The sequence below is a fragment of the Sardina pilchardus genome, chromosome 23 (genome assembly GCF_963854185.1).
Source record: "Sardina pilchardus chromosome 23, fSarPil1.1, whole genome shotgun sequence".
Lineage (NCBI taxonomy): Eukaryota > Metazoa > Chordata > Actinopteri > Clupeiformes > Clupeidae > Sardina > Sardina pilchardus.
In genome coordinates this window covers 6,155,757-6,170,756 of record NC_085016.1, presented here as the reverse complement: position 1 = coordinate 6,170,756, position 15,000 = coordinate 6,155,757, and the positions used below count along the sequence as shown (strand labels likewise).

General features: G+C 45.5%; 1 protein-coding gene across 3 annotated transcripts in view; it reads left to right on the top strand.

Annotated features, from left to right (window-relative positions):
• zeb2b (zinc finger E-box binding homeobox 2b) overlaps positions 1–10,375 on the top strand; it is a 105,421-nt gene extending 95,046 nt beyond the window's left edge. For 2 of the 3 annotated variants that reach the window (XM_062528035.1, XM_062528034.1), the window contains exons 6-10: positions 246–460; positions 3,408–3,516; positions 3,853–5,924; positions 7,596–7,776; positions 9,695–10,375. In XM_062528035.1, coding sequence (XP_062384019.1) covers positions 246–460; positions 3,408–3,516; positions 3,853–5,924; positions 7,596–7,776; positions 9,695–10,350 — 3,233 coding nt within the window. In that variant the 3' untranslated portion in view covers positions 10,351–10,375. The remainder of the gene's footprint in view (positions 1–245; positions 461–3,407; positions 3,517–3,852; positions 5,925–7,595; positions 7,777–9,694) is intronic. The other variant, XM_062528036.1, reaches the window with a different exon arrangement.
• Positions 10,376–15,000: the final 4,625 nt, after the last annotated feature.

Sequence of the window (15,000 nt, the reverse complement as noted above, 5' to 3'; positions counted from 1 at the left end):
GTGTGTGTGTGTGTGTGTGTGTGTGTGTTGAGGGCACGGGTGCCAGGCTCAAACGATGGCACTCGGTGAAGCAGATTGCAGAGATACCTCCCATACCATTCCGGGCAGTTCGCCCGTTAGCTGCCATTGATTTTCTTGACCTTTTGGCTCTCTCTCTCTCCCCCTCTCTACCTCCCTCCCTCCCTCCCTCCCTCCCTCCGTCCATCCCCCTCTCCCTCTGGCCTCCGACTCCCCTGCACACACAGACCTACCACCTGGAACTCCAGATGCTTTCGCCCAGCTGCTGACCTGTCCGTACTGTGACCGGGGCTACAAGCGTTTGACATCGCTTAAGGAGCACATCAAGTACCGGCATGAGAAGAACGAGGAGAACTTCGCCTGCCCGCTGTGCAACTACACGTTTGCTTACCGCACCCAGCTCGAGCGGCATATGGCCACGCACAAGCCAGGACGAGATCAGGTGAGAGTCATATGCCATATGTCACACTTCTTTATTTATTTATTTACTTGTGTTGGGGTTTTTTGTTGTTGTTGTTGTTGTATTTGTCGTTGTTGTTATTATTAAAGACTGGTTCATTGGCCCTGTGTGTTGCTCCCTTTCCCTTTACTCCACACCTAATGCTCTGAAGTCCCTCAGAGGAAAGATATCATTCTGATTGGCAATCATTATTAATTTTTCATGGCATTTTGAAGATGCGGATCTTTTTAATGGTAATAGCCTTAATTGAGGCCCTAAATGGTTTTTTGATGGCCTCCCTTGATATGGTTTTGCAGTCTTATGTTCACGATAGACTGATTGTGTTAATTTCCAATTTAGACATTTTATCTGCTCTTTAACTTCACTTGATATGAAACCTTTTATGTTATTTAAAATAAACCCTGCCACGTAGATATGTTAAACAGAGCCGATATGAGTTCCTGCTAGGGGCCAGGGTTTCAAAAATATGAAACTCATACATGGCAGAATGCATGAGTCAATGTGTGTGTGATATGACACCTAAACACACACACACACACACACACACAGACACATACATACACCTATGCAGTATAAATGTACACAGGTTCCCATACCTTGTCTGAATGGATAAATAAGTTAACACTGTGTTGATATTAAAATACACAAAAAATTCACATTCTCTAGTTTTTACTTACCTTTTTATTATTATTTTTAATTTTTCCCCCATGCTTTAATGTGTAGATAATTACACAAAGCGTTTTTACATAGAACAGTTTGATTTTCTTTTTTGTCAGCAAGAGAGAGTGTTGTGTCAATCACCCTCACTCACCTGGTCCAACACACTGACATCCCCCCCGCCTGACAGATGGTCCATTTTGGTCCCCCGTTCGTCACTAATCCCCACATTAGTGCCTGTTTGTTGGCTCTGTCTGTGTGTGTGTGTGTGTGTGTGTGTGTGTGTGTGTGTGTGTGTCTCAGGCGTCTTGAAAGACTTCTCCTGATGAAAGGTCCCTTGTGTGTTTTCCCCCGGCCCAGAACATTAGCTACTATCAGGCCTTAAATCATGCTAGGTAGTCAGCAGTGCTATGGCTGTGTCCAGTTGACTGGCGATTTGCCTCGGGATATCCACGGTTGACCTTTCTCTCTCCTCTCACGCGACTATTGCGAATGTTACATGGTGGAACCCTTGCCTTATTTAGAACTTCCTGTGCGCTGTTCAATTGGTCCTATATTAAGGAAATAGGTAGGGGGAAAAGCTTCTGTGTAAGGTTATATAATCTTTATTTATTTATTTTTTATCTCGTATCTTTGCCCCAGTGGTCTATTTATACCAGATCCTCTCAATGAGTCTCCACTAATTAAGATGAAATATTACTCACTGCCTGTCAATCGAATGTAAACAGAAAGGAATCTGCAAAAGCACTCCCCCCACTTACTCTCTCTCTCACACACACACACAAACACACATACACACACGCACACACACACAGCACCATACATCCCTAATCATCTCTGAGTTACACAGGGCCAACTGGGTCATAAAAAAAAAAAAAAACGCCCGTCATGTTTGTATGCCATTCAGTCCCAATTATCAGTGGCAGGCTTTGGGATCAGGTTAACTGTGGTGCATCTGAACTATACTGCCATCCACAGAGTTACGTCTGACGTACGAGAGAGGGACAGGCAGCATGGGGGGGAGGTGACTGGTGTTTTTTTTTTGTTTTTTGTGGCGATGGCAATGTTCATGGTGGTGGTGGTGGTGGTGGTGGTGGTGGTGGTGTTAGTGTTGGTGGCAGGAGGGGTGGGCACAAAGCAGCTGTTGCTGTTTGTTTATGCAACTCAGCAACATGCGAGCGGAGCGGCGGGGTCCCTGGTCTCTCGCTGGTCCCTGGCTGGCGCTGGGGTGCCCGCCGCGGCTCCCGCTTGATCTCTGAAGGTTGCTGCTGTTTGAACAATCCTGCCTGTGTCCCGCGTAATGCCATCTGTCTCCCCAGGAATGCGGGCAGAGTCAGCACTCCCCAGCAGTTGTCAGCCTGGATCAGGGAACTGTTTCTCTCTCTCTCTCTCTCTTTCTATCCCCTCCCTCTCTCTCTCTCTCTCTCTCTTTCTCTCTCTCTCTCTCTGTCTCTCCCTCCGTCTTGCTCTGTGTGCCGAGATCTTTTGTATTTCCTAACCGTTTAACATGCTCACCTCCCACTCTGCATTAATTGTGCACGCCTGGTGCACCCCCTCCCAGTTTACGCGCTCGCGCCTGTTATTGTTGCTGTTACTACTATTATATTATGATTTGCAGAGGACTCCTTTGAATTGCAAATTCGCACAGGGGCCTCGGCGTTTGTTTACCTTTGAACAGCAAATCAAGGCCCGGCCTATTTGGTGTATTTTCAGATTATTAAAGGAGATGTTTGATGGTTTAAATGGTCTTTAAATTCTCCCGTCAATTAAGAACATTTGTGATATTTATTTCTGCATACGTTCCTGCGTAATTAAGGTCACACCCAGGTGTGCAGAGAGAGGCAGGTTTATAAAATATTCACATCTCTCACCAGCGATTATGTTAAATGAACAAAGAAGATCAGATCACTGTCTCTAATGAGGGAAAAACGCTTTTAAAAAGGACCTTTTTATTTCATTACTTTATTTTTTTTCCCCGATCTGCTCTGCCAAACTCTACAGGCAAACTTGCCTGGTTCTGCTTGCCAGGAAATTAAAAGGTACGAGCATTCGCTCTCTCATCACGGTCGCACTTCGGCTCAGCGGAACTGGAAGTAGAATGGCAAAGATGCTGCTGCGACGCATCACGAGCCATTTGGCTTGTCAGGCGGCAGCTGATTGTGATTATTTACTGAACTCTTTGCTCGGCTCTGTTTGACTTGAGCTTACGCAGACCTTCTCTCTCCCTCTCTCTCTTTCTCTTTCTCTCTCTCTCTCTCTCTCTCTTCCACAGCACCAACTGCTGAACCAGGGGGCTGGCAACCGCAAGTTCAAATGCACCGAGTGTGGCAAGGCCTTCAAATACAAGCACCATCTGAAGGAGCACCTGCGGATTCACAGTGGTGAGTACGAGCTCAGCTCACACAACTCCCTTTGAATATTCATCGCCGCTTTCATTCAGGACTGTCGGGAACTTCACAGGGGGGCACAAAGAAATCGATTGTCTTTCTTTTATTTCCACTTTCTGTGGAACACTTGCTCTACTCATTTGGCCTCTTTAAGTCAGTCAAATGAAGTATTATCAATAATCGTATGAACTTCATGGCCTTAATTTGCCCAGGTTATTCCACAACACTATTACTGGTGTATAAAACTTCAACAATGCTATTTTGAGGAATTGTTTTTCCCCTTTGACTTCATATTAAGTTTTTGTTTTCGGCTTTTTGTTTTCCCCTCAGGTGAGAAACCGTACGAATGCCCAAACTGCAAGAAGCGCTTCTCCCATTCGGGCTCCTACAGTTCCCACATCAGCAGCAAGAAGTGCATCGGCCTGATCACGGTCAACGGCCGCATGCGCAACAACATGAAGACGGGCTCCTCGCCCACGTCCGCATCCTCCTCCCCCACCAACAGCGCCATCACCCAGCTGCGGCACAAGCTGGAGAACGGGAAGCCCCTGGGCCTCCAGGACCAGTCCAACCACATGGACATCAAGACCGAACCACTGGACTTCAACGACTACAAGATGATGTTGGCCTCGCACGGCTTCGGCGGGCCTGGCAGCGGTGGCGGCGGCGGGGGGCCGTTCATGAACGGTGGGTCAGGCGGCGGGGGAAGCCCGCTCGGGGTCCACCCCTACAGCTCGGCCCAGAGCCCCATGCAGCACCACCTCAATATGGCCATGGAGAGCCAGCTCCTAGGGTACCCGCACCTGAGCAACAACCTGAGCGAGGTGCAGAAGGTGCTCCAGATTGTCGACAACACTGTGTGCAGGCAGAAGATGGACTGCAAGCCCGAGGACATCTCCAAGCTCAAGGCGTACATGAAGGACCTCAGCGCTCAGATGGAGGAGCATAAACAGGGACTGGCCTCTCAGGCGGGAGGACAAGGCGTGGGCCTGCCCGTGGTCAACCACAACGGAGCCACCAAGAGCATCATCGACTACACGTTAGAGAAGGTGAACGAAGCCAAAGCCTGCCTACAGAGCTTGACCACGGACCCCAAGAGACAATTTAGCAATATCAAAAAGGAGAAGTCGAATCACCACACAGTCGACATAGGTACAGATGAGAAGAAGATGAACGAGAACAACTTAATGTTTACACCGTACTCTTGCCAATACTGCAAAGAGGCCTTCGCAGGTCCCATCCCTCTGCATCAGCACGAGCGCTACCTGTGCAAGATGAACGAGGAGATCAAGGCGGTCCTCCAGCCCAACGAGAACCTGACGCCCAACAAGCCGGGGATGTTTGCGGAGAAGCACGCCATGCTGCTCTCGTCCATCATCTCCGACAAGGCCATGACGGGGCCTGTCAATCCGTACAAGGACCACATGTCTGTTCTCAAGGCCTACTTCGCCATGAACATGGAGCCCAACTCCGAGGAGCTTCTCAAGATCTCCATCGCTGTGGGGCTCCCTCAGGAATTTGTCAAGGAGTGGTTCGAGCAGAGGAAAATGTACCAGTACGGCAACGGCAGAACGCCTCCCATGGACAGGGGCATGGACAGGGGAATGGAGGTGGGGCTGCCCGCTACCAACCACACCCCGATTAAAGACTCAATGGCCGCCAGGTCCCCGGTGTCCCTGATCAAGCCGCCCGACCACATCACGTCGCCAACTCTGGCGGAGTTCCACAACAACGTCAACAATTGCGACACTCCCCTCAGGCTGTCGAAAACCGCCCATTTTACCGGAACCAAACAGATGGCGAAGATAGAGAAGTTGGACCACCACTCCCGCAGCAACACTCCATCCCCGCTGAACCTCTCCTCCGCGTCGTCGAAGAACTCCCACAGCAGCTCGTACACGCCAAACAGCTTCACGTCCGAGGACCTCCAGGCCGAGCCACTGGACCTATCACTGCCAAAACTCATGAGGGAAGCCAAGCACATCCTGACCATGAAAAGCCACCACAAGCCCAGCAGCGTCCCGATCGACCACAACAACATTTCCTCCCCGCGGGAGCACCTAGAGGAGCCCTTGAATCTGGCCTACCTGTCCAAGAAGGAGTTCGCCGCCTCCAACGGCAACAACAACACCAACGGCAACCTCGACAAAAGCACTAGCCACATGTTTGGCATCAACCCGTTTAGTGCCAAACCTTTGTACACACAACTGCCCCCACAGAGCGCGTTCCCCCCGCCCACCTTCATGCCCCCGGTGCAGGCCAGCATACCGGGCTTGAGGGCATATCCGGGACTCGATCAGATGGGCTTCCTGCCGCACATGGCCTACACGTACGCCGCGGGGGCTGCCACCTTTGCTGAGATGCAGCAGAGGCGAAAGTACCAGCGAAAGCAAGGTTTCCAGGTAAATAAGCCCGACCGTTCTTCAGCTCACTGCTCATTTTTCTCTCTCCTATCTCTGTTTTTTCTTTCTTTTCTTTTTTATCTCCCTCTCCTCCTTTCTGCTGTCTGAGAAAGGATCTGTTCATTCTTCTCGCTAATTAAAAGGTACTCAGAGTCTGAAATGAGGGCTCACCTGGAGTCTGTCGAAGCTGTACAGCCTCGGAGATAAACAGCTGCTGAACGAGCCCAGAGTGACGAGGCTTCCCAGCACGCGTCATTAGTGGTATCAGCGTATAATGGCTGTTTTGTCGAGGTTATGATGTGCGACTCGCTCGCACGTGCTCTCTCTCTCTCTCTCTCTCTCTCTCTCTCTCACACACACACACTCGCTCGCTCGTTCGCTGCCTGGCAGTCTCAGGTGCGGAGTGCAGTGCAAGCCTGCATCTCTGCGCCAGCTGCTCCATCCTCCTCTTCCAGGACGGATGCTGCATCTGTTTGTCCCTGCTGTAGTAGCCTGAATCAATGCTGCGTCGTCCCCCCCCCGCCCCCCCGCCCCATGCAGACCGCGGTTCATCTCAGGTGTCTCTCGCACCCCCCCCCCTCCCCCCCCCCCGGCGACGGCTCCTTTCTACGGCGGCGAGTCGAGTCGAGTGGCTGGCTGGCAGTGTCTGCCGAGGCGCTCCGAGACGAGCCCCCTGAGAAGGAGAGTGAACTTCTCTCCACACTCATGACTCTCTGACACTTTTTGGAAACGGCTTTTTCTCTCCGTCTCTCTCTATTTTTTTTATTTTTTTTTCAAAAAGAAGAGTGAGAGAAAAGCCAAAATGAGTTCCAACATGGCAATGAATAATGCACAGACCCCCATGTTCATTATGGCTCAATGCTGTGGGCTGTTTAACATAGAGGGAACCATTTTGATAAAAAGTATTAATAATGTTTCCTATTCTAAGTTATTAAATTAGATTTTAAAAATACAGCTAAGGGCATTTAGCTCAAATTGATTGCGGAATGATAGTGCTCTTTTCTTAAAAGCCAGTGTAGCAGTGTCTCTGGAATCATTGTCAGGGCACTACCAGTCCTCTAATGAGGGCATTGCTGCTGCTCAATTTTGGTCATTTAACGCACCTCTTGATTTAATCATTATGAGTTGGAAATTAGAAGACTGTGGCAATATGCCCTGCAAAGGCTTTCTCTTATTATTATGACCTTCTAATGTAATAATATTTTCTCCCATTAATTTAAGTTTAAGCCTATCGGGTTAATCTTCCCTATAAAAGAAGAACAGATAAATATAGCATTAAGGCCCTTTCATGTATAAAATTAAAGCAAATTTGAATGCAAATATATGGAATACAGTCTTATTAATCATTATTCATAATAAGACTTCATCGGTAATATCCTGCCTTTTTTAAATATTTTGCAGTTGCAAACATTTCACATTGTGTGTAGGAGCTTTTCTTCATCCTCTCCATAATTACTCATTTTTTTGTGTGAATATTCTTTTGAAAAGAGAGAATTTTTTTCTTCTGCTCCAATTAAAAAAAAAAAAAAGAATCTTTTTGAAGGCTCCAGATGAGGTGTTCGTTAGCACATTACACCGAGCCCCCTGTTTAAGTTCTCAATCAAACAGCAGAAGGTGACTATATTTAGGTGACAGGTGTGGCTTAAACCCTTCTCCTTGGTTCCTTCGCAGGGGGAGCTGCTTGACGGCACAGGAGAATATCTGTCTGGCCTGGATGACATGACAGACTCAGACTCCTGTCTGTCCCGGAGGAAGATTAAGAAGACAGAAAGTGGTATGTACGCGTGTGACTTGTGCGACAAAACATTCCAGAAGAGCAGTTCCCTCCTAAGACACAAATATGAGCACACAGGTATATACTGTTCTAGACACTTATTTTACCCCATGCTTTCCCTCATGTTTTTGTGTTACTAAACCCCCTTCATTTTCCCCCCTCTTGCTTCCTCCTTTCTTTTCCCTCGCTTTTTTTTCAGTTTGGATGTCAAAAGCCAAAAAAAAAAGAACTAACATGTTTCTTTCCCATTGACAGGGTTCCGAAAGTTTTATATTACATCAATTTAATCTGGTAGATAGATACAAAACAAAACGTTTACTTCCACAACATTCCTTAATTAGTAGGCTACTTATCATTGCGCTTAGTGTGTAGCCTGCAATCATTTTTCTCACCTGAGATTGGCAACACATTTACATATTTCATATGTATAGTTTTGTTTTAAGGATAGTTTTATAAATCCAATTCTTTTGAAAGGAAAAAGAAACAAAGCACATTGATCACATTTTAGACACATATGTGTACATATGCTTAATGTGCAACTTTGAGAGATTTAGTTGCCAAATCTCTGCCTGATAAATTATGATGCTGATTGCCCAGAGGTCTTGATTGGCCAGTTCAGTCACTGCATGCCTTGTCACCACCACCACCACCTCACCAGCTTTGGAAACCCTTAGAAGCGCACTCCATCATTAGTGCCGATGTCTGACGGAAACACTGACCTCAGTTTGTTTCCCTAGGCCTCAAAATGAGTCTTCCGTCTCTGGAAACCAGTCTCTGGTTCTGTGTAACTTAACCAGTCTCTCCAGCTAGCGCGGGCGGCTACAGCGCCTTGGCTTGCCTTGCCGTGCCGTGCCGCACCGTACGGCGCCATGACCTCTTTTCCTGGTCTTTCTCTCTTTCATCTGATTGCATCACTTTCCTTACCCGCTCTTCTCTCTCTGGGTGCAGCGGCAGAGGCATGCGGCGGTGACGAGCTGCGTGGCAGGAATATGTGGCGGGTGTAGTAGGGGAGGGCGAGGGTTAGGGCCCCCGACCCGACATCAAGCATGGCAGCCATGGAAGGTGTCGACTGGCATTCCGCGGCTATTTGCGGCCAGGAATTAGCCAGATGTGCTATAGTGCATGCGTAGCGGGCTTGTAAAGCCCCCTGTCACAAGCTGTTTGAAATGCCAAAAGGGAAACTCCCGCCTCATGATTTGCGTATGATGAAGGCCCCTGTATTTCCGGATATTGCTGAGCTGCAGTAAAATCCTAAGTTAGGGAGGGTGAACATAGACTGGTTATAAAGGGAGTGCCATGGGGGATAGGGGGACTCTCCCCACATCAACGCAAGCATCGACTTTTATTTAGCATAGAGGCATGATGTAATGAAATCTGTAGCCATAGATGCTCTCAGCTTCTGTTTCATCCTGATCACTGTAGCATCCTGTGCTGCCAGACTGGTATAGCAGACCTGTCCCAAAGCTGCTGTCTCCCAATATGCCCCCATATCAACCACAGAACAGTTTTTTTTTATATTTATATATAAATATATTATCTCTGTCTTGTTTTTGAGACAGAATGTCATTACATTCAGAGATTCACACTGGCCCAAAGAGTCTCCAGCTCAATTTTGTCTTTTATTTGTTTACTCCTTTTCAGCAGCTTTCCATTTGTTTGTTTGTTTATTTGGTTTGCAATGGTTTATTTATGTTGCGGTGTGGTGCTTATATATGCAGAAAAGAAGTATTTGTGATTCTGTGTCTCCATGCTTTCTCTATAGGAGGGAAGTTTGTGATGTAAACACAGACATGCCAACTTTGTGCCTTATTAGTACATTTAAATAAACCAGTCACTATTCAGAATATTATATTATATTATATTATGTCATATTCACATTAATAACTTAATACTTGTTTTGCTTACCTTGCAACTTGAATTGATTTGCTTGCATGAAGTTGTGAGTTTATAACTAATGGCCCGCTTTCTCTTGTTGCTTTTGTCTCCGCCTCTGCAGGTAAGCGACCGCACCAGTGTCAGATCTGCAAGAAGGCGTTCAAACACAAGCACCATCTGATCGAGCACTCGCGGCTGCACTCCGGCGAGAAGCCCTACCAGTGTGACAAGTGCGGCAAGCGCTTCTCCCATTCGGGGTCGTACTCGCAGCACATGAACCACCGCTACTCGTACTGCAAGCGGGAGGCCGAGGAGAGGGAGGCGGCCGAACGCGAGGCCCGCGAGAAGGGCCATCTGGAGCCCACGGAGCTCCTGATGAACCGGGCCTACTTGCAGGGCATCACGCCTCCAGGCTACCCGGACATGGAGGACCGGGATCGGGAAAGGGAGCGCGAACGGGAAAGGGAGCGCGAGCGGGAACGCGAGAGAGATCGGGAACGAGAACGGGAACGGGACGCCCTCCTGCGCGAGGGCATGAACGGAGGAGGAATGAGAGAACGGCCGAAGGAAGTGGACGGAACGTACGCGAAGATGGGACGACGGGAAGACGAGTTCGAGGAGGAGGAGGAGGAGAGCGAGAACAAGAGCATGGACACGGACCCAGACACGTTGAGGGACGAGGAGGAGAACGGTGACCACTCCATGGACGACAGTTCGGTTGACGGGAAAACTGAAGCCAAATCTGATCACGAGGACAATATGGAGGACGGCATGTAATAAATGAAATGAAAAAAAAAAAAAACTACTGCATTCAAAAGCTTCCCATGTCTTCATCCCCACCCCAAACCCACCCAAACCCACTCTGTTCTCTTCATTACGTTTTATTTCTTTTTCCAAGAAATATTGTTACCTGCTTGATTTGATTTCAAAACACGCTGCTGTGTTGAGGCTATACGTGCACGTGCCTGAAGCTTCTGGGAAGCTTGTATCCAAGGACTCAAAAAAAAAGTGGGGGGAGGGTGGCCAATTCGTTCTCACACACTGATTAGAAGCCTGAACTGGGTGGGCGTGAGGGAGTGAGTGTGGGGGGGCAGGGTGGGAAGGGAGTTGTGTAAGAAGCTGCATTATGCAAAAAGAATTAAAAAAAATGAAGAAATAAAATACATTTTAAAAATTGTACAGTATTAAGGCCTAAAACTATGTGCGGTGCTAACATCCTAAAAAAAACCTGTGTTCCATAGTATTTATAGCACAAACTAGTAACTTGTACAAATTGCACTCTGCTTCTATAATCACTACAAAAATAATAAAAAATTATTGCCTATGTATATTTATACAGTGTTGAGTAAAAAAAAAAAAAAGAATCTGTGGTTTCCCCACTACAGTCATCAGTATTATGACTTCTCTTTTACTTAATATGTTGTCTATGGTTTTTTCCTGTCATCTGGTCAGCTAGCCACATTCTTAGGCCTCAGCATCTCTTTATGTGAAGGAACTTAACCACATACCTGTGTGATTTCAAGGTATTGAAGTCTTAAATAGACAGTGTTCGAGGAAGTGGAAGGGTCTGGTGACAATATGAAGGACAAAAAGATGTGAACAAAGAAGGAGAAAGCCTTTGTAAGGTGTTTTTATTTAAAAAAAGCCTTATATGCAAACCTTTTAATCTGTGTGTTTTCTGCAAGTGCCATCCTTGTATAGTGTAAAAGGAAGGTGACCTGTGTTACCTTTTTTCACCAGCTTCAGTATTAAAAAAGAGAAATAGTTCACCCTATTCTTTGGAGCACCCATGACAGTATTAGAAGAATAGGCAGCAGTTCCTTAGTTTACATGTTTGTGCAATTTTCTGTATTTTTTTTCTTTAGCTTTTTGTCAGTATTACACCAAACCATTTTGCAACAACAAAATTGCATTCATTTTATTTGTAGGTTAAATAACATTTATTTATGTGGCCCATTTTGTATTTCCTAATTTTATTTATTTCATACTGTAGTGTACAGTATTATAGTTCTTCAATATATAGATATATTTTAGTAAAAAGGAACATGGCGTTGATCATTGAGGCAAATTTTACGTAAAGAGAGCATTTATTGTGTTTTGAAACATTAATTGTGAAATGCGAATTTTCAACTTATTATTTTTGTTTTGTTTCTTTTATTTTCCAGTTACTGGAAATTCCAAATTTGGGAACTTTTGATACGATATTGTGAAAACACTGTATTTTCGACTGAAAAAAAAATTCCACTTTCTTCATCTTGTTTTTTTAGCTAAAAAAATGAAGAGGGACTGTTAAAATACAATGTATGATACCATGACAGAAAAAAAGAATCTTTCCTGAAATGTCTTTGTAAAAGTATTATTGAATTTTTAATTTCTAATTTCTCTTGGAAATGACCATGCTCGAATAAAAGTAGCCAAATTAAAGAACAGAAATGCCTACTGTCCTCCATTCCGGTTTCCGTGTATAATTGTATGCCTCAGATTGGATAACTATGATGGACTGATAATGAGACCAAATCACTACATCCATAAACTGTCCAGTGGTACAGTGTAGTATCAAGACCACTCTGCACACATCTCCCTGGGTAGCCAGATGTGTTCCTGTGTACTTCAGGCAGTCCTGTTGACAGGGGCTTGAATGGGATGAAATGATACTCAAACACAACACATGCTTATTGAGAATGAGAGGCAGAAACCTGTTGATCACTTGTCATAAGAAGGAAACCTGCGACGGAGGCTACTTCGCTGTGAAGGAGCTTATAGCCATTAAACACCCTCTCTTGCCGTGCATATTAAAAGCAACATCAAAAGATAGAGATGAAAAGGAAGGGGTTGTGCAATGCCAAACATAGCACACGCTTTGCATATTTCAATTTTTTATATTGATCCTGCTGCCATCTGATCATCCTGCATAAAGGGAAGACAGAATAAAGCTCGCCCTTCTGACGGCACGCCGTGGAAGAGTAAACTTATCATCAAAAGGAAATGGGTCACAGAACGCGAGCTAGGCATGAGAATTATATAGACACCTGCACATATATACAAAGATGATTTGCAAAATTGGGTCTGAATTACATCCAAATATTCCCTTTTTTCTCCGGTCCAATTTGTATTTGTTTATATATATATATAAATATATATATATATATATATAAAAAAAAATAGTTCCCAATGACTCGCAGATGTACGGCTTCCAGTCCCAGCCAGCTGACATGACATCATAGCTCTGCTCACTCGCCGTTCTGCCACAAAGGAGAGTTTCCATGTGCGCCATCCATGTTCTAAAGCCGTAAAGACAATGCATAGTTCAGCATGGCTACAAATGGACTGTGAAAGGAAGCCTCTTACCATGAAGAGCACTGACTGAATGATTGAGGTCCATCCCACATCAGGCATAGACAGTTACTGCGCAGTGCACATCTAGGTTCATACCGAATTATGATTCTTGCTGCGCATCCAAGAAGAACATTTGAATGGTGGTGAGACCATTCTGGCCTTGCCATGGTTAAATATTGTCACTTTTTGAATGTGTTCTTTGGCCAGGCCAGTGGTACATTTGGAAGTGCTTTTCTGGTGATTCATTACTAAGTTATATATATGGTCAAACGGCCCCGTGTAATATTTGCTGATTTTGTTCAGGGCTGCACAATTCCTTCCATGAATATCTCCAAATCTAGCGGTAGCGGGAATGACATCATGTAGCTATTGGCCTCCTACAGCCCACGCTTTCTTGACACGCTGGACGAGGGGGGTGAATATTTCAGGTCAGACTAAGATGTCCTATACGAGTGAGAGCCAAGCCCTTGGTCACATGGACAAGCACTCCATCTTGATTTTAATTAGGAAGCTTGATGGAAAGAGATATTCCAAAGGTCCAGTCCATTGTCTCCCACTGCCTCTCACTGAACCTTTTCATGCATGCTAAAATAGACAAAACGTGTTTGGTGTTCAGTCTTGATGCTGTAAATGGTAAACAAACATGGTGGCTCAGACCAAGCCATAAATAATTCCAGCCAATCAACAATTTGCATCGGGAACATGAAAAAAGAGGTGTAATTTGATTGGCTGATTAGTTCAAATATCAGCAATCTTTGTTGTTTGTTGACTATTAATAGCTGATTATTACGCCGTTAATAATACAATTGATCATAGTAGCATCTGATATTTTTTCATACATAATTAGACAACCATTACATGTTGGTATGAGGTTTTTAATGTCTTTTTAAAGGTTAACTACTGCATTAAGCACATGAATAAGCACAGTGGTTTGTCAAAGAAGTATCAGAATGAAATGTTGGTATTTATACCACATGAATAACCACTGGGTGATAATGTGATTGCAGTGATAAATGCGTTACTTAAGTTTATTACTCATATGTCTTGAGTTTACACACATTTATGAATTAGTGATCAGCTCCTAGCTGTGCATTTCACAAGGAAAACTGAACCAACTTCTACCCAACATGATATTTAGAAGATCTTTTAGAACGCGCTAAGAAATATGATGACAAAAATGGTCATTAACCTCCAACAACAACAAAAAAAAAAAGCCTCATCAGGACACAGTGTGATGGTTGTGGTGTTGGAGGTTACAGAAAGAAGTTAACGGGGCAAATGAGAAGTTTGAAATTTTGACCTCATTAAATTATTCACATATCCATCCCCATATGCTGGCCAGAGTATTCTCAGGGCACAGGGCAGCTCGGCTGCGGTGAGGGTGTGGGAGGAAGGTGGGGGGGGGGGGGGGGGGGGGGGCAGGCCTGGCGCTGACCGAGAGACAGTTCAATGACATGGAAGGAGACAGGGAGCGACTGACCAGCAGGGATTAGCCAATCCGAGTGTCAGAAGGCTAGCCAGCTGTGCCGTCTGGCCCAAGTAAAGACAGAACCGGAGCAGGTGGCGCACCCGCCTGCCAGTGGTTGAGACCCAGAAAACAAACAAACAAATGTGGGAGGGAAAAAAACCAACAACAAGACAAACAGAAAAGAAAGAAACAAAGAAGGAAAGAAAGAAAGAAAGAAAGAAAGAAAAAACTTCCCCCTGGTGGGAGGTTGTGTCTACTGAACAGCTGAACTTGAGGTGCAAAATCAGCTTCAGCAAAAAAAAAAAAAAAAGAAGACTTTGTGCCAACTAAGAATGTTAGTATGCTGGCAGAGGCAAGGTTAGATATTTACAAAGGTTACAGTGGATTAACTCAGCTTCCTCAGTTTCCAGCATGGAAAGTGGTTACTATACAAGAATGACATTGCAGCATGACTATCTCTCATATTACTCCCAAACTGTCTTTGACACAGACCTGCTGGAACACAACTGCACAGTGTTACACAGTGTTGCCATTAAAATACCGCACAATACGAAGTGGGCACCAGACCCGTGTGTGTGTGTGTGTGTGTGTGTGTGTGTGTGTGTGTGTGTGTGTGTGTGTGT